This window comes from Dermacentor silvarum, chromosome 2 (genome assembly GCF_013339745.2).
Source record: "Dermacentor silvarum isolate Dsil-2018 chromosome 2, BIME_Dsil_1.4, whole genome shotgun sequence".
NCBI classification, from domain to species: domain Eukaryota; kingdom Metazoa; phylum Arthropoda; class Arachnida; order Ixodida; family Ixodidae; genus Dermacentor; species Dermacentor silvarum.
The window spans coordinates 236,651,561-236,672,963 of NC_051155.1; the positions used below are offsets into that span (position 1 = coordinate 236,651,561).

A 21,403-nucleotide genomic window follows, 5' to 3' on the forward strand; every position below is an offset into this window, starting at 1 on the left:
AAAGCAACTATGGTAACAAGTATGTTGTATTTTTACCATGACAAACCTGCTTAGCCCTCAAGATCAAAAGACAGGCAGGGGTGAATAAAAAGACTCTACAACAAGAGACTCGCCTCCCTCAACTTCCCCGCAAAATTAATTGAACAAACCCACAATCACGTTCACTGTAATGTTGCATTGAACACAAGTACAGTTGGAAAGTGACAAGGACTTCTCTCTCCATGGCACCGGCAGGTCCACTGCTCCTGTGCTCTGAATATGGTCAAATCAGTTCATTGCCTTTATACTGCAAATGATTGCACATACTTTGGGGTGTTTGACCTCAACCCGAAGGCGCCCCCACCTCAATAGGTGCTTGGGGCGCCACATGGGAAATGACCGCCATGGGAGCGGCCCAGACATCACTTTTTTCTGTAGCTGTCGTAACTGCTTCTGCATATCCGTTCAAGTCATTCAGCTCTTCAGATGCCAAGTCTTTCTGTGAGTCACTTGAGTCACTGTGAGGCCCCCCCCCCCCCCAATTAACAACACACATAGGAAACCCGAATACAAATAGATTCAACTTTAATAGTGTTTTGTACACCACAAGAATGCAGAGCCACAGCCACACAAGAAATCTCGAAATGAATGGACGTGCAATATATTTCAGAAGCCAAGCGAAACAAAGTATGTCCAAATCACTGCTCGCTTTTTATGTGCGTGTGCGTGACATCACTCAGAACACACAATCAGGTGATCTTGCACCTTTGTACCAAGAACACAATTGCGGCAGTGGGAAACTGCTAAATCAAAACGGTGCAAGGAGGATAAAGCACCCAGTTAAGCAAAATTTAAAACAATTTCCAACAAGCAAAAAAAAAAGACAATAACAGTTGCACAAATCTCTAAGTGCTTACTCGACGGATATACAGCTAGGCACTTTTCTTGTAAGCAGTGTGAAAGCATTTGACACTGCATAGGTATCTGTCGAGACATTTCTTCGTGTTAGCATGAATAGCGGTGATGTGCTCAAGGTTATACTTCATGGGTGGTATGCAACTTGCAAACAGAGTGCATTCTGGGGTGAAGCATGGCAGTGGTCACTGGCACTGTAGGTTTAGCTTTCTTCAAAGAAATGCTACCCAACGTAAATGAACAGATAACACAAATATTGTCACAAGCACCTACAACATACATTTGAAAAAACGGACGCCCAAACAACTAGGCAACACAAAACAGCATTTGATTTACGCAAGTTGCTCATGCTTTGCAATTCTACAATATACCTAGTCGGCATCTATGCAGCCTTTCAAAAAGCACAGCAACTGACCATACAGTGCACGGTCATATTTGACAGCCATTCTGATAAAGTTCAAACCACTAGCTTGCTTCATTTTCATCACAACAGCTTAACATGGGCACTGTCATAAGGTCAAAATTTAATTGGCTCTGGTAAATGATCGGCATTGACCTGCCCAGAATGGGCAAGCCGTAGCAACTATAAACTGTAGCCATGTCACTATAAAACAGATGCCCATACCAGTGTGAGAAACATGGTAATTTTGATACTATTTAAGAACAACAGCCCTTGTAGTAACAGTGAACTCAGCACCTATGAGCATCCAGCATGCACATTTCATGGGCGTGTTATCAACTATGCTAACTAGAAAAAAGTCAAAGCGTACGGAAGCAACACGTTATAAGCTCTGTCCAGCAATTTCAGCAGCAGCGAGAGAAGCCGGTAACAACCGCCTACCAAGCCTAGGTATACGCAAGTGCACAAAGTCAAACTTAGCATCTGATGTACATTGTGAATTTCTTCTATGCAAAACTCCCTACGTAAATCACAAGGATGCCATTTCTTTACTTTTCATCTCTGTTTCGTAGTATTTAAAACCAAAATGTGGAGCGGTGCTCGTATCACGTCATCATGGACATAAAGCACCATCCAGCATCGTAAGCGCAGTACATGAATATCTTAGAACTTTCACGTAGTTTCAAGCATGAAAGCACAAAAACACCGAATACAGGTGCACCAGAAAAAGGTGACAACAACACTGCCATGTTCACGTGCTAAAATGAAAGTACTGCTGCCATTATCAGAGCAAAACGTGCCAATATCTGTGTTGACCTATGGCTTCATTCAAGCCACATAATGTGAACAAAGCAACAATGAAGATCAAGTAGTATTTAAAGTGCCTTCGTACTGAATGGAAGTGAAAACGAGGGGAGACAAAAAGTGAATGCAAGAACTACATTGCAGTTCATGTATTCATGAAGGCAAACGTGAACGGAAGTGCAAAAACTTATGCCAGACGTGGTAGAGCCATACAAAACCCGAGAGCAATTGTGCCCTACGATCACAGTTGCTTCAGGCAGGCAATTAAAGTGGCACAATAAACTAGGAAATGCACTGAAGGTACACAATTTTCGATGTGTGCATTTTCAATAATGAAGATTAAGCGTGACGTGGTTCATGTTGAAGTCAAGTGCAAGCTTTTTCAATATATAAATGTGACCAGCAGTGACATGATGATGGGTTACCTGTGCTCTTCCTTTTGCAGGTATATGCAAAATGATATGAAATTCTCATTTATTTGATGACTAAACCTTAGACAGGGCAGAACGGAGGGTTTATTTTCTACCAGCATTCCAACAAAAAACTATTTCCTCTTAGCAGCAATGGAATCCCTATTAAAGGTGCATTCAGAAACTGAATTGCCCATCCATTCTGTGTACTTGAGTTGTTCAATAACTCTTACGCATGGTGCAATTTGGTACAACTGAATGTCATGCCCAAGGAACAGACTGAATTGGTGATTCGCTTTCTTGTGTGAACCCAGCTTATCGCAAGGGATATAGAATACAATATTTAAAACTCCGCAAAGAGCAAGAGAAGAAGTCCCATGTTTAGAGATACTTCGGGAGGCAAAGCAAACACCGGTACAGGCAAGTTCATTGGAGTAACCAGATGAACTTAATAAAAAGCAAATAGCTCTTTAATAATAAAAACAAGAAAAAGAGAGGGGGGAGCATAGAGTGTCAAAAAACAGCCCAAAACAAGGGAAATGTTTCACCCAAAGATAATTTTTTTTAATGCTGCTTGTCTGAATAATATATATAAAATTTGTAGTTTACATTTTCTCAATTTGAGAGCAGGCAGTTCTAATGATTAATGATTGCCCCACAACTGGTTGTCATCTGAACTCGTGCTACCTTGCGCAAAGAAATTACGGAGATGATATTTGGACTATTATTGTTTGACACGATTTATGGTTTTTAACAAATGCCTCAACCTAAGATGCTAAGGATCCCAACCACAGAATTTAGCAAGCAACTCTACAAAAGATACAAGTTAAAATCTGTTCGTCATAAGTGGTCACCCTGAAGTTCACAGACAAGGACAATTAAAATGACGTTGGACAAAGCTAACAGAGGCAAAAACAAAAACGAATACAATGAACTTCTAAACAGCATGAGCCAACTCTCACGAAAGGTTCAAAGAGCAAGCATGAGAGAATATTAACTCTAGCACTGAAGTGCTAGAGTTAAAAGGGTTAATAAACACAAGAAAAAACATGCTTTAATTATAGCTTTTACTTTGTTCTACAAATAGCCACTGAATATGTAAAACACACAAAATAAAGATTATATTTATATGTATATTCTTTTTGGTTGCACAAAAAAATTGGTGAAATAAAGAAAAGAAATTCTCAATAAGTGGCCCTATATGCATGATATGCATACAATAACCGAAATGGACAACCCCAAGGATATGGAGTGAGGAAGGAAGAGAAATAAAATTTTCAAAACTTTTACAGAGAAGCATAGAACAGATGTTCATTTGCAAAAGGAGCTTAAACATTTTACTATATTTTCAATTACAGAGCTGTTTGGGAAATGCACCCATTGGTGCAATTAAAACAGGTTCAAGTGTAATAAAGAATATGTGTTGAAAGGAATAAAGCGGAAGTGAAAATGAAATGTGGCACACACTTTGCCGTCCATGATGGTACATTAAACGAGCAAAACTGTAGAGCAGTACAAAGTAAAAGCGCTGATGTATTCTGATGGCACATGCTCGGTTGTCTAGGTGCAGTGGTGACAGCACTCTCGTGAGGGTGAAGTTCACATAATGCTGCACCGATTTGGGTCATTTGGGTCCACCTGCAACAAAGACAATTGCCATAATGACCATTAGTACACAACCATAGTGGACTCGTGTTTTCGTTAATTTTCGCCAGTAAAAACAAGGAGCACACAAAAAAAGAAATAAAAGCTTCAACCTGTAAAACTGCATGCCAAGATGTTTTACAAGGGCAGTGCCCACTGTTGCTTAATGTAGAACAGTTTGCTGGATACTGTTCTGTGAAATTAAGCAGATGCAAAGATGTAGCAACACAGTTTCGAATTCAAGAACTTTCGAAAACCAGAAATGCTTTGCGATACAAATTTTAGGGCAGCTAAACTAAGCTAATAAACTAAGGCTTATTTTGCGACAGCTGAAAAATAATAATAGGTTTTGCATTTTCTATCGATAAAGTTAAATGTCTCAAAGTAACAAATGGACTATAACAGATGCCATGGTGGAGTACTCAAGATTAATTTCGCCCTCCTGGGGTTATTTATTCCGCACCTAAATATATGTAAGCGAAGTGTTTTCCATCCCACCCCCATCGAAATGTGGGCAACACAGCACCGGGACACACAATATGGAAATCAAGTCTTGCGGAATCCCACAAAATGTAGGAAACATCATGAAAGGAAAAACTGCCATCCACCCGAATATAGCATGAAGCTACAAAGGAAACCCATATGGGTTTCCCAGAAACAACGCTTCGCAGTTGAGGACAAATTTTCTGGTCCGGGTTCTAATCCCAGACCAGGACGAATTTTCGGTGGACGACAATTTTACAGCGAAGCTGTTTATGGCTAGACCATGGCGTCCGTGCGGAAAAACTACCATCAGCAATGGCTTGGGCGGCGGCGGCGTCTTTCACAGCTGGCTCCACTGGCACTCATCATTCCAGCATAGAATTTCACTTCTCTTCTTTCATCGGAAACCCATATGGGAGGAGGCCGCATTTACAGTGGTATGAGCCATTTGGTTCGATGGCTAAGCCATGGTGTCCGGACGGAAAAGCTACCATCATCAGCAATGGCTCGGGCGGCGGCGTCTTCTTTCACAGCTGGCTCGTTGGCACCCGTCAGCGCAACGGCGCGCGTGCCACTGCTCATGCATTTGTTGTCGTCTTCTTCCACAGCTGGACCTGTTGCTGCTCATCGTTCCAACATAGAATTTCACCTCTTCTGCCGTCGTAATGGGAAAGCCGCGTTTACGGGGCTATGAGCCATTCATTGTCTCAACGCAACAGACAGATTTAATAACAAAGGTGGTACGCAAATGTGTGTGCGTACCTATAGGCACAATGATCACCATTCTGGACAATAAATATGTTCATACCTTTGTCCAAAATTCTGTGTCACCTTTGTGTCATGCGCTAAACAGCTTGCTGGCCATCCACCTTCACAGAGTGGAATGGCTCATGAATTCTCCCCTTTCATGATACTTCCTCCACCTTGCGGGATTCCACAGAACTGATTTGCCGTAACTTAGTTACCGTATTCATTCGAATATAGGCCGATACTTTTTTTTTTTTTTCAAGTAATCATATACCAAACTCTAGGGTCAGCTTAGATTCGAGGATTTAAAAAAATGCGCCAGTTCTTAACTGAAATTGATAAATACGGCGCATAGCTAGCGCCATCTAGAAAAGTCAGTAGCGCAGCCGCTACTAGCGTCGTCAGCAGTTAACTGAAGTACACGAACGACGTCGCCATTTTGACCTGTGTCGTATCGGGTAGTATCGGTGTGGTGCAGCATCGATGGGTGTAGTATTGGCGTGCGGCGTGGCGTTATCATAATAGCACCAAACAGGCAATGCCGCTATAGTGCCGCTTTCAAACGAAAAGTTGTGCTAGCCGCAGAGGCATCGTCAAACGTTCAATCCGGGCGGGACTTCAGCATCAATGAGAAATATGTGCGTCATTGGAGAGGGCAACGGGAGATGCTTTTTGCGTGTGCCGCAACAAAGATGGCATTTACCCAGGAACTTTGATCATGCACTCCTTCAAAAAGTGCAGCATCTCTAGTGTGCTTGATGGCACTGAATATAGTGCACTGTTTGAAGATGACAGCAATAAGGAATATAGCGACGAGGCTAGCAGCGACGATGACGTAAAATGAGCTCGGCATATTCATATTCAATAAATGCTGTTTTCATTTTGTGAACGCTGTCCTCGCTTTTTTGTTTTAGGTTAGCTTTATACTTTCAGAAATGCAAACAACATAGCGACTACATGTTAACTATGCACTTCCGCAGCAAATATGCCAGACCAGACGCCATCCAGATGCAATCCTTTTGGATTGCTTTGGCTTGGCTTTAACTCTTTGAGGTTCATCACCTTACATGTATGGCAGTGACGGACCTCATGAAAAAGAACTTTTGGAATGCCGCTGCCTAGTGTCGCACTGGAGGTGCTGCAACCTTCCGTGACTTCCAGAAAAAATTCTTATTGCGCTGTCGCCTCTTGACTTCCGCCAAAACTGATCTTTCTGCTTTGCTCTATGGTGGCTGCCACCACAGTAGTCTGGGAGCATTCCTGCTTTGTCTAGTTCACTGCTGCATACTCCCGTCGCAATTGGCATTCTCACGTGTGTTGTTTCGAGCTACAGGAGTCGGGAAAAGTTATTTTTATCTAATTTTTTTTTATTGCTCAAAGAAGGACCACTTCAAGCGCACGTCGCATGCAGGTACGAAAGCAACCACATTGGAACAGTCGCCACGTTGGCGGAACAAGATATGCATCGCACTTATGCCCGAACAAACCTCACTGCAGAGGCGCTCCCACGAAATACTGGTGCAGTCTACCGCAAACACACATGCGTACAGTACAGCAGGCTTCCCAGCACAGTGACGGCGTGTGCTTAGCAGGCAACGTGCAGCACACAAATTGCACGGGATGATTGGGACACTGCAGCATCAGGTATGTACTGAATTTTAATGAAGCAGGGGTGCAACAGCTGCACCAAAACCGTGATATATCTTGAAATTGCGCCACGCTGCGCCAAAACGCCCAACCAGCCGCAAAATTTCTCGGTTACGCTAGTTTTAGCAGGAAACAAAGGCTGCGTTGGCAACCTGCAGCTTAGACATCGCCATCCAATCCAGTCCGATCCCCAGTAGCGCAGACGAGATCCAAACACCAGAACAAGATGTTGGCGTGTTTGGTGGTGGGTGCCAAAGAATATTTTTGCTGCTGGTTGCAGTGCGGCATGTTGTATATGCAGTAAAATCTCGTGGAGACACGGAGTGTGCGTTGTTTGTAGTAATAAAAGCAGTTCGCCATTGCCGCGTTGACTCAACAAGATCCTCGCCGTATGCATGCACGCAGTCACGCGCGGAGCAGGTAGCAATACTCCACGGGAAACTTGCTTGTACGGTACAGCAAGCGACCCGGCACTGATGGCGTGAGCTTTGTAGGCAATGCAATGCACACAACTATCAAGGGTTTGGTTCTACGCGGCAATAGGCACCGCATTGCAATGAAACGGTGCCGATTTTTGCTGTACACACACACGCACACACACGAACACAGTTGACTCTCGTTACAACGGACCCTGATAACCTGACCAAAAATGTCCGTTTTATCCGAAGTCTGTAATATCCGAAATCGTAATAGTATCGGAAACTGGAGGCCACTACCGAAACGCCAAAAGACTCAAACAGTTGCTGCATGCTTTGACTACCGCCAGGACGTCGCGAGGTCAACCATGCACGACGAAACTGAACGCACGCTCCGAACAACGATCTCTGATTGCGCCCCTGCCCTCACCTACGCTGCTAATGTGAATTACCCTGTCTAGTCGCGTAATGAACGCACTTTTTTCCCACAGAAATCCAATGCTAAGTTGGGAGGGGGGGGGGGGGGGCGTTTATTATGCGGGGTAAAGTTTATGGCGTTTTATGAGTAAGCATTCTTTTTGAAACTGCTCGAAATTTGGGATTTAGTGCTCCAAAACGAAGTTTCTTTTTCCGCAACCTGCTCCAAATTTGGATTTTCCTGCTCCATAAATTGCTTCAAATCCTATTTTGGCTGTTGCACCACTGATGAAGCAGCATCAGTTTTCGCTCAAGAGCACATCACGCACACATGCATCGGGGAAAGCAAAGTCGGATGAGTTGCTAGCTGTTCTGCCATGTCTGCTGCTGTTCTTTCTGTGAAAGTTTCGAAATGCTGATCATGCGAGAGAGCTATAATTTTTTCAGCGCTTTGGGGGGGAAAAAAACTTGTATGTACTTAAGCCAACATCTACAGCAGCATGGCATTTATTTCTTTGTTGGTAGCAGCGGTGCATGTCAGGAAACGCAAATTAGTATTAGGCAGTTTGTGCATACTATTGTTTAGTGCGTAGTTACGCCACGTTCCTGCAGGTATATACATGAACGAGCTTTCTTTGTAACACAAGCACAATGTTTGTTGCGTGTACATTGCCTTCGTTCATCTTGTCTGTATGTTCTAAGCAGTAACTTCCACAATGCGAATGCCCATATAGCTGTGATATGCCAACTAGGCTCTTGAGAAGCATGGAAGGGAGGCTCACATTATCGTGGAAGATGTGCTCGCTGCGGAAGCCAGAGGCACCGCCAATGCCCGAGCTGCGTTCGGAGAGCCGGCTGAACTGGCTACGACGACTTTCCCGTGTCGCCACTTCCTGGCCTTCCGAATTGAGGAGTGCTGTGCGCTTCTGCTCTCCCTTCGGCCACTTGGTGCTGCGCATGACCAGGTCTCCTGGGGGGTTGTGTGTGACCCCACAATCGGGACTCCAGATCTGCACAAATATTGCAACACACTGTATGACACTTCCATGCACAAAGGAATGATGCTCTGTTCCTGGCTGCTCAAGCCAAAAGAAGAGAAAGCAGAAGCTTACGAAGTGAGAGTCACAGATTCACGGCTAAACTGTAGCATGCACAACGACAAGGAAGACAGAAAAAGTAATACAAGCACTGGCACAGTTGCTCTTTCACAATTGAATAGCCACTGTGATTGATGACAAATGACATGGTAAAAAGTTACAGAGAAGCCAAGTTTTGTGACACGTACAGTGATTGTGGCTCCTGGCTTGATCACGTGGGTGCGGTGAAACTTAAACGTGAACTCATCGTTGCCTGCTTTGCTGTGAACCTGCCAACCAGCCAAGGGCACCTCCTGAAGCAGACAGACACAAAGATGGAGGGAGGGAATGAGAAAATACAACAAGGAAGGCAAGCAGCAAATTTGTAAATCAGCACAATTGCATTGCCTTGCAATAAAGAGCCATGCAATAATAATAATTATTACATAAATGAAAAAGAATAGAAAAAAAGAAAATCCCAGCTAACCAGCACTGAAATTCTACCAATCACACACTGCCACGACACTGCTTGAATTTAGTTTCCTATTAACATTATAAATGCATCTTAGGAAACTTGCTTACACATGTTCACTGCTTGTAATAAGACTGCTTCCTGTTAAAAGCCACACAAGGAGGAGACCACTTTCAAAAGCAACGTCGGTGCCTTGTTTCGACTCTGATGCTGAAGTACCCAGGAGTGTACCTAAAATACAGTCGAACGACCCTACAACGAATGCCTCCACAACAAAATTGCCTGTATAACAAAGGACTGATTACATTCCGGCCGAATTCCTTTCTTTCATACACATTGTGAATACCTCAACAACATAGACCATTACAACAATTTTGCCTGTACAACACAGGAATTTAGATGGCCAGATGGCTGATTTGTTGCTTTACAACAAACGCCACGCAGTGGTGCCACCACTGACCACTGAAAATGCCTATGAGCTATGCTCCGGGCTAGTGACACACTTGACAAGTGTGCCGATGTCAGCGAGTGTTATAGTCCTGCTGCACTGCTCCAGGAATCGCCCGACTCACACGCTGCTTATTGTAACACAGCAGCAGGTGCGATGGCTGGCGAATACGTCATAGTTGATGACGTGATATAATTGTAACTGACGACAGACGTCTTCAAAGCCATCTAGGTCTATGAAGGCAACAGTGATACCTAGTAAAAGAACCAAGAATTTTCATGGCCAAGGACACAACAGCAACAATCTGTAGCTCTACCCCACATTGTTTCCATGTTTCACTGCAGAGCATGCTGTGACCACGTTGTAATAGGGTGGTTGCAGTAGCGAATTCCATCAGACGAAGTGCACACAAAACAATTGTGACTTGGTTCACAAAGTATCTCTTGCATTCATGTTAAATAAAGGATTTCTCGTGAACATGCTTAAAAAATTAAATTATGGCGTTTTACGTGCCAAAACCACGATCTGATTATGAGGCACGCCGTAGTGGGGGACTCCGGAAATTTGGACCACCTGGGGTTCTTTAATGTGCACCTAAATCTAAGTACACGGGTGTTTTCGCATTTCGCCCCCATCGAAATGCGGCGGCCGTGGCCGGGATTCGATCCCGCGACCTCGTGCTCAGCAGCCCAACACCATAGCCACTGAGCAACCACGGCGGGTCGTGAACATGCTTAGCCTGCTCTATTGTTAGCGGTATATTCCACAATCTTTAAAACAAGGTTACCTGTATAACAAAGGATTTTGGAAGTCCAAAGCACTTCGTTATAAAAGCGTTCAACTGTACAATGTTAGCCGTTGATAACGTCTGCAAATTTGGCAACGTTTCAGCAACAGAAATTATTACAAGAGTACCTCATACACAATAACACACTCACAATCGTAGATGGCAAACTTAAGTGCAAGCATTATTTCAAAGCAATGTCAGTCTTCCTTACTCAAATGCACGAGAAAAGCTGATATGCTGTTCTTGTGCAACGGGTGAATTCATATGGACAAAATTTGTAGCATTTAAGAGAGTTCAATTCTACTAACTTTTATAAGCACAATTTTTATTCATGGCCTCAAATTTTTGACAACTTGCCAAAAACCAGAAACATTAAAATACCTATGCTGAAACACAAATTTTACAACTCGACAACTTCATGCCAAGAACAGGTATGCTAGCTTACAGCTTTCATGAAGTCTTCACATCATCAGTGCAGAAATAATCAAATTTGTTTTGCTTTCAATGTTGTAATTAATGCAGTTCATACTATTGTGGTACCTATATTTACTGTTGATTTACTGTTGAGTTAGTAGAAAACTTTATTCTTACTGCGCTAATGTTAATTTTCACTGCTGTGCGATTGTGTCTTTAATTGCACTGAAGTTTCAATGAAAGCATTCACAAATCTTTGAACACACAAAGTTAATTGGTGCCTAAGACAATATAAGAAATCTAAAATGAGAAATCTTGTCCTATAAAATTTATGGCACCAGTCCTCCCAAGATTATAATGCAAGTCAGAATACAAATGTTAAACCCATGCAGAATCATAGCATAATTTCATGCACATCCAACAGCCAGGAGTTGTTAACCAGTGGTGTTTAAGAACAATGCTAACTATGATAAAATGAAGGCACTGACCTTCGTTCCTTTGTTGTGGACGGCAACGTATTTGCCATCAATGCAGTGGTCAGAAAGTTCAAGGTCTCCCTTTGCAGATGCAGTCACTTGGGCATCGGAGTTGCTCTGTTCTTCACGGTGGGACATAAAGGTGCGCTTTCGCTTGGTACCACGGTGAGGAGTCACAAACATTTCCGAGCTTGTAGGGCTGGATGCTGGAAAGGAGGAAAAAGAACGGCACAAAAGCTCCAGGTTTAGTGGAGACCCTCCTTCTAAAAGTGAATTTAATTTTTTGCAGATAGTTTGATGGAATGTGCACTTATTACAGTAAAAACTCGTTAATTTGAAAAATTGAATAATTTAGACTTGTCCTCTGTTCCAGCAGGCATATACATTATTTAAGGGAGGGAGGTGGATCCTAGACCAAATGTTTTGTTATATCTTTATTCTTCGAGGTATAGCACTGAAAACTTGTAAATATATGTAATGTTACGTGCTTATTCCGAATATTCAGGTCCATTTTTGTTCATCTCCAATAGCTTCAAGTTTGCAAGCTTCCTTTTATTATCTTCCGCAAAGATATGCAAAATATGTGTTCTTAAGATATTGCTAAACAGGGTATCAATGACTTCTGTATGATTCAAGCAATGCAATAAGACCAACCTTATTGCTCTGCCATACCTAGAACACAAGTTGCGAGGTACTGAATTTGGAACTAGAAAAAAGTCTTTTTCTGGCGACTAACTTTGAAGTCTCAAACTCTTATTCTAGGCATGGCAAAATAGTGAGTAAAAAAACTGAAGTATTTACTTGGAGTGATGTTGAGGCGTGTCTCTTCTCCCTCAAGCAGCTTGCGGTAGGCAGCAATCTCGAGATCAAGTGCCACCTTAATGTCCAGCAGGTCCTGGTATTCGACCAGCTGCTGCTCCATCTCAGCACGCAGCCGGTGGATCTCCTCATCCTTTGCAGACAGGGCTCGGGTGTGCCAGTCACGCTCTTGCTCTAGGAGCCGCTCCAAGTCCCGCACACGGGACGACAGAGATTGGTTCTGCATGTGCGAGGTAGAGATGAAAAATTTCAGAATTTCATTAAAGTGCACTGGTGCTAACATTCTCTACGACTTTACTCAGCAAAAAAGAAAAGAAGTTACACATTTTTGCATTTATGTTGCTGTAACTGTGCTTTATACCATCAAATAGGCAAAATGCACTCGGGATTTGCAAAAAAAGTTTATGTACACTTTGGCTGAACACTCCATCCGAAGATGTCACCACTGGCACCACTACCAACCTCTACATCTTCCCCCATACATCTAGGCATCTACACCATTCTAAACCTTTATTGTATGCATGCGGCAGCCCTTTGTGTGATATTACATGTACAACTGCTACAGTTACTAGCGTGAAGAATAATTTTAACAATGAAATGAAAGCTGGGCATGCCTGCTGTCACAAAAAAAAAAAAAAAAACAGCTGCCATGTGTGAATCGTGTCTCGATGGCTTACCAGTGATTCGAGCTCTGAAATGCGCGAGTTGACACCTTCCAGGCGAGTCTTGTAGGTGTGCAGCTCATCACGGGTCACAGAGGAGTCAGAAGAGCGCCGGTCTAGCAGTTCCTGAAGGTCATGCATCTTGGTCTCATAGATGCTCTGCATTTCCTCCCGGTTCAGCCGCATCTGCGATTCGTACTGCTCACGAAGCTCCTGCAGCGTGTCGGCCAGTTTGCGCTCGTAGTTCTCCTTCAGCCTCCCGTCAATTTCCGTGATCTCAGTCTGCTTCACAATCCGCACTTCCTCTAACTCCTGGACAAAGTGGGAGAGAGGTATCACGCCAAACAATATAAAGTTAAACCAGTGTTTCACACTCAAGAAAGAAGTGAACAGCCTTATTGTACTGGATGAATGTGAACATTACAGTGATCCTTCATATTAAAGCTTGGCTGTGATTTTTGATGAACATAAGTGCTACAGCAAGAAGCACCTGCCTCATGCTCTGCACAGTTTTCTGCCACTAAACGTATGTGCGGCTCAGCCTACTCGCAATGTTTGTGATAACAACTGGTTTAGTCGCACAAAAAAATATGCCACAAGCATGACAATATGAATGTGCAAAAAGCTAACTGTCTCTTTTTTAAAGCTTAGAAAACATATTGCTGTGAAAGCTGCCCTAAGTATTACAAGGCACACACAAAGAAGCACATGCATTATAAAACGAGCGCAGAGTAGTAGCCTCAACTAGCCTCATTCTTGTTCTAAGTCTAATCACAAAAAAACATGCCCCACAGTCTCGCGCTGCACAGTCTTCTGTCATATGGTTCAGCCTGCTTGCAATACTTTGTAATCACGACAGATCTAGTTACACTAAAAAAGCAAATATATGAAGTGTAAGCACTTTGATAAGAACACATCAAAGGGCCCCTCCCCTTACAAGGTTCGGGCACTGTAAACAGGCAAGTGCGTAACGTAGAACAAGCAGACGCCATTTTGTCAGCAAAGTATCAAACAGCTTCACGGCACCAAAAACAGTTGAAATTTCAAACAGAAGCATGCGCGCCCGCCCTTCCTTTCGAGGGAGCCTCACTTCCAGCCAGCGAGCCAAGGTCACATGCAAAATTCCTTCTACACAATGCCTTCCTGCAGCATCACCGATTATGGCACTTACTTAAAGGGGTTGAGACATCAACTTTGTGGCTTGCGCATTCTTTGTTTCAAACGTTTCTTATTGCTCCAGGAAGCATGATACACGCTTGAAGATTCATATATTGTCGGTAAATAATTTAACATCGCATTATTTATATGAAGGATTTTCGGTTTTGGGTTCTGGGCGCCGAGGTCGACAGTGACGTCACTGTCTAGAAAGCTTGGTCACGTGGGCCCCCATAGCTGTGGCCCACGCACTGCCGCATCGTCTGCTCTCGCACACACAGTATGTACCAGCGCAGGCAAACAAAACCACGCCGACAGTTGTCTTGGCTAGCTGCAGTAGCTCTGATCCCTACTATGTCTGCGTCAGATGCGGCTCACTGCACTCTAGACTCGAAGCGATCTCTAGGCTTGCCCAGTTCAGTGGGTCACCGCTTATTGTACGTCACTCTAATGTGGTATGACGTAACTAAAGCTTTCGTTACGCTTCCAACACAGTGACGTCGGTGTCAATCGCGCTAGCGATGGGTCTCGATCGCGAGAACGAGCATTTAAACACTCTTTGGAAGCAAATTAAAATGTATTTTAAACGTTTGCTGTGTCCAACACTTCATGTTGAGTGTCCTTGCATACAGAGGAAGCCTACAGCAGGCTTTTTATAGCCTCAAAATTTGGTGTCTCAACCGCAAATAATCCAATGTAGACACACACTGCTGAAGTGTTATTAAAAATGGTCGGTCATTTTATGATACAACTTTCCCTTGGCACATTGCAGTCCTGCGCTAAAATACAGTAGACTTCTGTTAATTCGACTCCTGTTAATCCAATCTTTTTTTTCAATTTCAACCCCGACACTGAAGGTACCGACGGCCCCCATGCATTTCTATGGGCCCCAAGCTTTACTTATTTCGATCCTAAAATTGGCCTTCTCTGGATAATTCGAACTTGACTATTAGCACGCACACTCCCGATTCCTATGGCGACCCCAATAGTGAACACTGTAGTGGATCCATCTGTCTCAGCGGAGCTTAGGGGACAGTGAATGAGTTGAACACACGTCATCTCCCGTCCAAAACGCCTACTTTTGGCCTGCCCTAGGAAGATTTTCAAGCAATAACCGTAGTTCAACCTGTGTGGTGATCCTGTGTGGTGATCATGGTATTTACCTGTGTGGTGATCATGGTATTTACCTGATCTTATGCACACCAATTTATCTTTTTGAAGAAAATTGTGCAGAAAATTGTTTGTGTGGTGAAATCTAATAGGAAACTCAAACCGCCTTCGCGACACTCATATGCTTTACTGCACTGCACAAATGTACTGCGGCGAAGCCGGCTTTAAAACCGTGCTGCGAAGCTGACTTCAGGAAATCGGCCACTATTGTACAACACATTTTACACCCTTGCCCATTTTTCTTGCTAAAGAAGAGAGTGCGTGTTAGATTTCTGCTTTGTATAGGAGCTTTAATGCCATTTCTAGTTATCTACTTTAGACTCATGAAAAGTGGACGTACGTTTGATTCAGGGGTGGGTTACTCAAGCAAATACTGCCAAATGAATTGGCGGTGTGTTATGGGTGTTTTTTCGACATCTTGTTTAATTCGACCAGCTGGACAACAATATCAATTTCATCGGTCCCTTTAGGGTTGTATTAACGGAAGTTGACTGTACCAGTTACTTCACCACGTGCAGGCTATGCAGCTTTTGATATGTAACAAGTACTCTAAATTTGACATTCACAATGTTCGACTGCAGCAAATGAATGTACCTTTTCATAAAGGGACCTCTGGAAGTCAAGCTGCTCATTCAGCGTTCTGGCTCGGTTGCTGAGTTCTGTGTTACGCAGGACCTGATCTTGCAGTTCTTTCTTGATTCTCTCCAGTTCTTTTGCCAGGGCGTCCCGCTCGTTCTCAGCATCCTGCAAATACATGCACACTCATCTTTTCAGTATGGCAAGGCAACAGTATAAATGCCTCAAAAAAGTGCACCTTGAGCAGATGTGCTACTCAATTTTTGCTGATAAATCCTTTATAATGCCTCTTTTATGTTCCAGGCAACATCCATTGACTGATTCAAGGAGCTTTACCAACCAAGGCAATACCTGCGCTATGTGAGACGCCATGGTGGGCAGTTTCAGATCAATTATTGCCATCAGGCCTTTTTAAAAATCCAAGAGGCACCATGGCACACAATAATTTCCGAATTTCATCGGGAAATGTGAAACATTGCAGAACACCACTTTTATGTTACATCAACAAGGAATGAAAATGTGAGCATGACCAATTGCCTAGCCGAACATTCTGCTTTCCTAGAAATATGCCTGTCAACATTAACTGCACCATACTTGTAATCTGTTGCACAATCAAGTCACCGCTTCTGGCACCCCTGGTGACAGAAATTGCATTGAAGTTAATAAGAAAAAAATAATTTAATCATGGAGTTTTACGTGCCAGAACCACGGTCTCATTATGAGGCACGCCGTAGTGGGGGACTCCAGAAATTTGGACCACCTGGGGTTCTTTAACGTGCACCTAAATCTAAGTACACGGTGTCTTCGCATTTCGCCCCCATCGAAAATGCGGGAAGTTTATCAGAAAACTTGACATTCTGACAAGCAAGTTAGCTTCTTTGTGGTACTGTAACTGCTTCTATTAATCGGAACGTCTACATTAAGAGCTAATTTAATGCATTTCAAGATCAAAACTCTTTTTCAATGTATTTTTGCAAGCTGCCACTACTTTCCGATTTAAATTTGTACATTCTGTTTAGAGCCACAAGATTTCCGGTATTATTAAACCTTTTCTACGAATGCTATGAAATTAGCATGTTGTTGAGTCTAAGGTAAGACAGTCCAGGTTTCTCACCTTAAGTTGTGACAATGCCTGGTTCAGGCGCCCTTGCACATCCACAACCTGAGACTCCAATGTTGTTGCACGACGCTCTGCCGCTGACCACTCGCGTTCCCGCTTGTTCAGCCTGTACATGTAAAAGATTTCACACTTTAATAATACAGAACTATGGATTGCACCAAAAACAGCAAATGATTGCATATAAAAGGACCCTGCATGTTTGTCAAGCAGTAATATTTTTGACTTAAATTAGTACAAGTTGAAATCTGCATGTTAAAATAACCTAAGACTACAAGCTGCATTGTTCAACACAACAAATAGAATGCAAGTTTTACCCTGAACCCCTTATTTACCTGCAGGGTACACAGTCGATACCCAATGTCAACATGCTATACACATCACACTTTGGCCACAAAGAACCCTTAGTGCACTGCACGATTTGACAAGGAAAAATATCTATCAAATTATAAAAGCAACAACCTCCTAACAGCTATGCCCTGTATTTAAATGGAGCTAACTTTTTTTTTTTTCTATTTCACCTGTCAGTTAATGATTTGTGTGCAATGAGAATACATCAGTATGAAAATGACAGTAACTGATGCAAGGTATTGTCATTTTTACTGAACGCAGTAAAAAGACTTTGATGCATTGATTGAATAGCAGCACATTAAGTTGAGAATGACATTCAGCAATTCCTGCAGTAGTAGTCAAGTATGAAGAACAAAAAATATACAATATAATAAGCTACATTTCTGCATTCAGAAATACTATGTAGCTGGGAGGACCCACAAAAAAACCTATGCAAAATACTTCAAACCTGCTTTGTATTGTTTGGATGCCTATCATGCTAATGTCCTCTGTAATGGCATATGAACTCCATCAATAAGAACAAAAGCCAGTCAGTCACTTATGTTGTTGCAGCAGTCTGTATAGCCTGCTGCAACAACATAACGACCTGTGTTGCAACAATGTATGTCCTGGTTGTTGATAGCACAGTAGAAAGTTAAAATGGATGACTATGCTGCTTACTCAGAGCACATGTGTATTTAATTATGTATCTGAAAAGTAACATGGGCTTCGTACATACATATATCATGCGTACAAGCACTGATGAAGTTTCACTGGTATACCTTGTGCACATTAGTTGCACCAATGCGGCGAGTGTTTTCTAGTGGTCAAGTGGGCAAAGGCTCGCATTTTCTACTGGACCCTTAAGTTAATTCCGTCTAACATTCTCTATTGCTCTGACAATGAAGATGCCAATTTCACCAACTACAAATGAAAGTATTTGTAGGATGCATGACTCGTGTGAGATCCCCACAAGTTCTAGAACAACTTTCTGCGAACATCAGTGCAACACTGCACTTTTCATTTATTTTACCCTAAGGGCCCAGAATCGGGCATTACATAGGGGGGAATAACAACAAGAAACTTCAAAACTGGGTTATAAGCATGAACAACAAAACGCAAATTAAGAACACAAATGATCACAACATTAAGGAGATACAGTGCATCTAGTAGTGGCATGAAGTAATTGTTATATAATGCAATAATACAAGATAGAGCTACAACACTTTTAGAATAATGCAGCATGCTTTTTGCATGCTCTATAGCAGGGCAGTTTTGTCTTCCCCCGGCACATTTAGACTTGCGAAATCGGATTTTGCATTCAAGTATTTGGCCATGTGCTCCAAGTGGACGAGTGGAATTCAGAATGGGCTGTAGACTCTTGCCCAATGACATGCAAAAATGGCATGTGCTCAGCAGCAGGCTTGAACCAACTTTTTTGTTTTCCATGGAAGAGGTATGCTGGTCCCTATCAACACAACACGATATCCTTGATGTAATTCACAAAGCGGCATAAACTAAACCCCGTTTATGCTGCTGGGCCAAATCTTGACATCATATTAACCACTTCTAGCTAGTCACAATTTTGCAATATATGGGCTATAATCTCCTGAACGAGATGAGATGCATAAGTGAGGAAAAGCTAGTAGTTCAATGTTCGAGTCTGTCTCTACCTCTCAATCAGAAAATAAAGAGCTCTATGCATGGAGTGCAAGTGTTGAAGCTTAGGCAAGTTGGCAACAGTTCATTTTGATGGTGTTTACCATGCACACATACTAAGGACTTTGTGTATTGCCATTTCCCATTGCCTGTCCTTTTTTCCTTAGTATGTGTGCAATGTAAACACCATCGAAATCAACACATGAAGTTAACAAGAGGCCTCAACATTCCAAGGAACTTGTGTGGCAACAACCATTCAGGTGCATAAAATGATAGCTTATTTGCTTCTCAAGTTATAAAGTCTAAATACAGAAAAGATATGAAACTATCCTTTCATGCTAGGCACCTATATTTGTTTCATGAAACCACAAATTTCACACTGGTACAGAAAAAGCACTTTTCGGTGCAATTCAAATTGTCATTCAGAAAAAAACATGTTATAGAATGTTAAATGCAAGCAGTGTTTTGCACCAAACAAGTGTGCTGGTCATGTATTGGTGAGCTGAGTTCTATGTGTAGAAAGACGTTACTGTTTTCTGCTTAACAAATCATAAAGCTAGCATTTCTGCACACGAAATCTTCCATGCATGAACTCTGATATGGGAACGCCTACATGGAAACAAAACCACTAACGGTTTGGCAAGAAACACGTTTCACGTCTACACAGAGCGACAGGAAGAAAATCAGAAAAATTTTCTGCCTCTACAACTTGACGAGCCGCAGACAGCAGGGGGGGGGGGGGGGGTATTCTGTAAGAGTCCATCTAGTGGAGCCTGTCAATTTAGGCTGGCTCCAGTTCGTCGATTGGCTCCAGGTGCACGAGCGAGACGAAGGCAGCCAGTTCGCTTCGCCCTCGGGTAGCTGCAGCCAATCGCTTACATCTGAAATGGACAGTCCACTAGGTGGACTCTTACAGAATAGCCCCTCAGATCCGCATTTCTAATGCATTTTGTGAATTTTGAGCTCGCTATGAATATACTGTGCAACATGCGATTATCCCGTTACCGTCCACTTCAATCACTCCACTCGTTTCAGATACTAGCAGCGCGCGCTGCTCAAACGTGAAACTCTGCGGCTTCCCCGCAACGCGCGCCGCTCCGGAAGCGACGTCGTTTCATTTCCGGGACGACTTCTCCTGCTCCTACCAGGACGCTCGATCAGCGGCACTAGGAATGCCATAGGATGCTGGCTCAGCCCCCAAAGGACTACGAGATGCCTGACGCCCACGCAACCGTATCTATTTCCAACTAGACCAACACGTCAGGCCCGACTGCTCAAACAACCGAAATCCTTAAAGATGGCGCAGGAACCGACCTACTTGGATGCCTCCCAAAATAACAGTGAAGCAAAAATACAATAAAGGAGACGACCACACATGGTCGACAAAAACGGCGGCATATACTCACTTGGCCTGCAACGCCTCGGCGTCGGCCTGCCATTTCTTCGCTTCGAGCTGAAGCTTGGCCCTTTCGTTGGCTGTATCGTCGACGGCCCGCCGGGCCTCGGCCAGCTCTCTCTCGTATAGATTCTTAACGCTGGTCACTTCACGAGTGCGGGTCTCTTGGCTCGTCTCTATCTGCTGTGTGAGTCGACTATTCTCGGTTTCCAACTCACGCACTCTGTCGATGTATGCCGCGAGCCGGTCGTTGAGGTTAGCCAGTTCATTCTTTTCCTGAATCCGGGTAAATCGAGACTGACTCAACGGCGAACGTGAGCGCCGGTCGTGTCGCCCGCGCCCACCTTCGGCCGGAGTCTGAAACCCGGCCGCCGGGTTCTCCTCGTTGTCGCCGCGGTCCTGCGACGACGACGCGCTTTGAGATGATGTCGTGGTGGTGACAACGGTCTTGCGGACGCTTCTCGTCGCCATCTTCGCTGGCCGGTGTCACGGCTCGAGTGCCTTGCTGCAGTTCACGTTCCTAAAACGTCGACGGCGTACCTTTGCCTCGCCCGAATACCGGCACCACCAAACACAAGATGGCGAACTGCCGCCAGTAGCACGCGAAACAGACGCGAAACGTAGGCACCCTCTCTCCACTTTCGACGTGACGTCGGTGACGTTATTGATGACGTTTCCTTGCGCGCGAAATTTGGCTTACCGGCTGTGCATGCACAGCCGGTAACTCTATGATACACGTTGATCGAAAGTGTTCTGACCTGTTCCGACAATTCTGACCACATTAGTTCCTACGAAAGTTTTATTAGGGCCGATGCCGCGAACAAGAAGAGAGTGAACAAATTAATTGAAGTACACAGCCAAAATGTAATAATTGTCTCACATGTGCGTTTGTAGCAGCAGGCTGCTTTCCCCAGCGGTTCCGAGATTCAAAGCCTGTCCAAAGACAACCGACCCCCTATTCTTCCGGCGTCAAGAAAAATTAGA

At 43.6% G+C, this 21,403-nt stretch overlaps 1 protein-coding gene across 1 annotated transcript; it reads right to left on the reverse strand.

Annotated features, from left to right (window-relative positions):
• Positions 1-547: 547 nt before the first annotated feature.
• LOC119442894 (lamin Dm0) lies at positions 548-21,024 on the reverse strand. The gene is made up of 9 exons (XM_037707946.2): positions 20,430-21,024; positions 17,032-17,143; positions 15,936-16,085; positions 13,032-13,328; positions 12,337-12,574; positions 11,548-11,741; positions 9,148-9,252; positions 8,645-8,872; positions 548-4,146 (listed from the first exon to the last, which is right to left on the reverse strand). The coding sequence occupies exons 1-9, from the start codon at positions 20,888-20,890 to the stop codon at positions 4,108-4,110; spliced, it is 1,824 nt and encodes a 607-aa protein (XP_037563874.1). The 5' UTR covers positions 20,891-21,024; the 3' UTR covers positions 548-4,107.
• Positions 21,025-21,403: the final 379 nt, after the last annotated feature.

What these genes read in the sequence shown, in the direction of transcription:
- LOC119442894 (XM_037707946.2), bottom strand. Translation starts at nt 20,890, where the DNA reads ATGGCGACGAGAAGCGTCCGCAAGACCGTTGTCACCACCACGACATCA. An exon ending in GCCGAGGCGTTGCAGGCCAA is followed by an intron (nt 17,144 to 20,429) that starts GTGAGTATATGC and finishes TTACATGTACAG; the next exon opens with GCTGAACAAGCGGGAACGCG. An exon ending in AGAGGTCCCTTTATGAAAAG is followed by an intron (nt 13,329 to 15,935) that starts GTACATTCATTT and finishes CACTTTGTCCAG; the next exon opens with GAGTTAGAGGAAGTGCGGAT.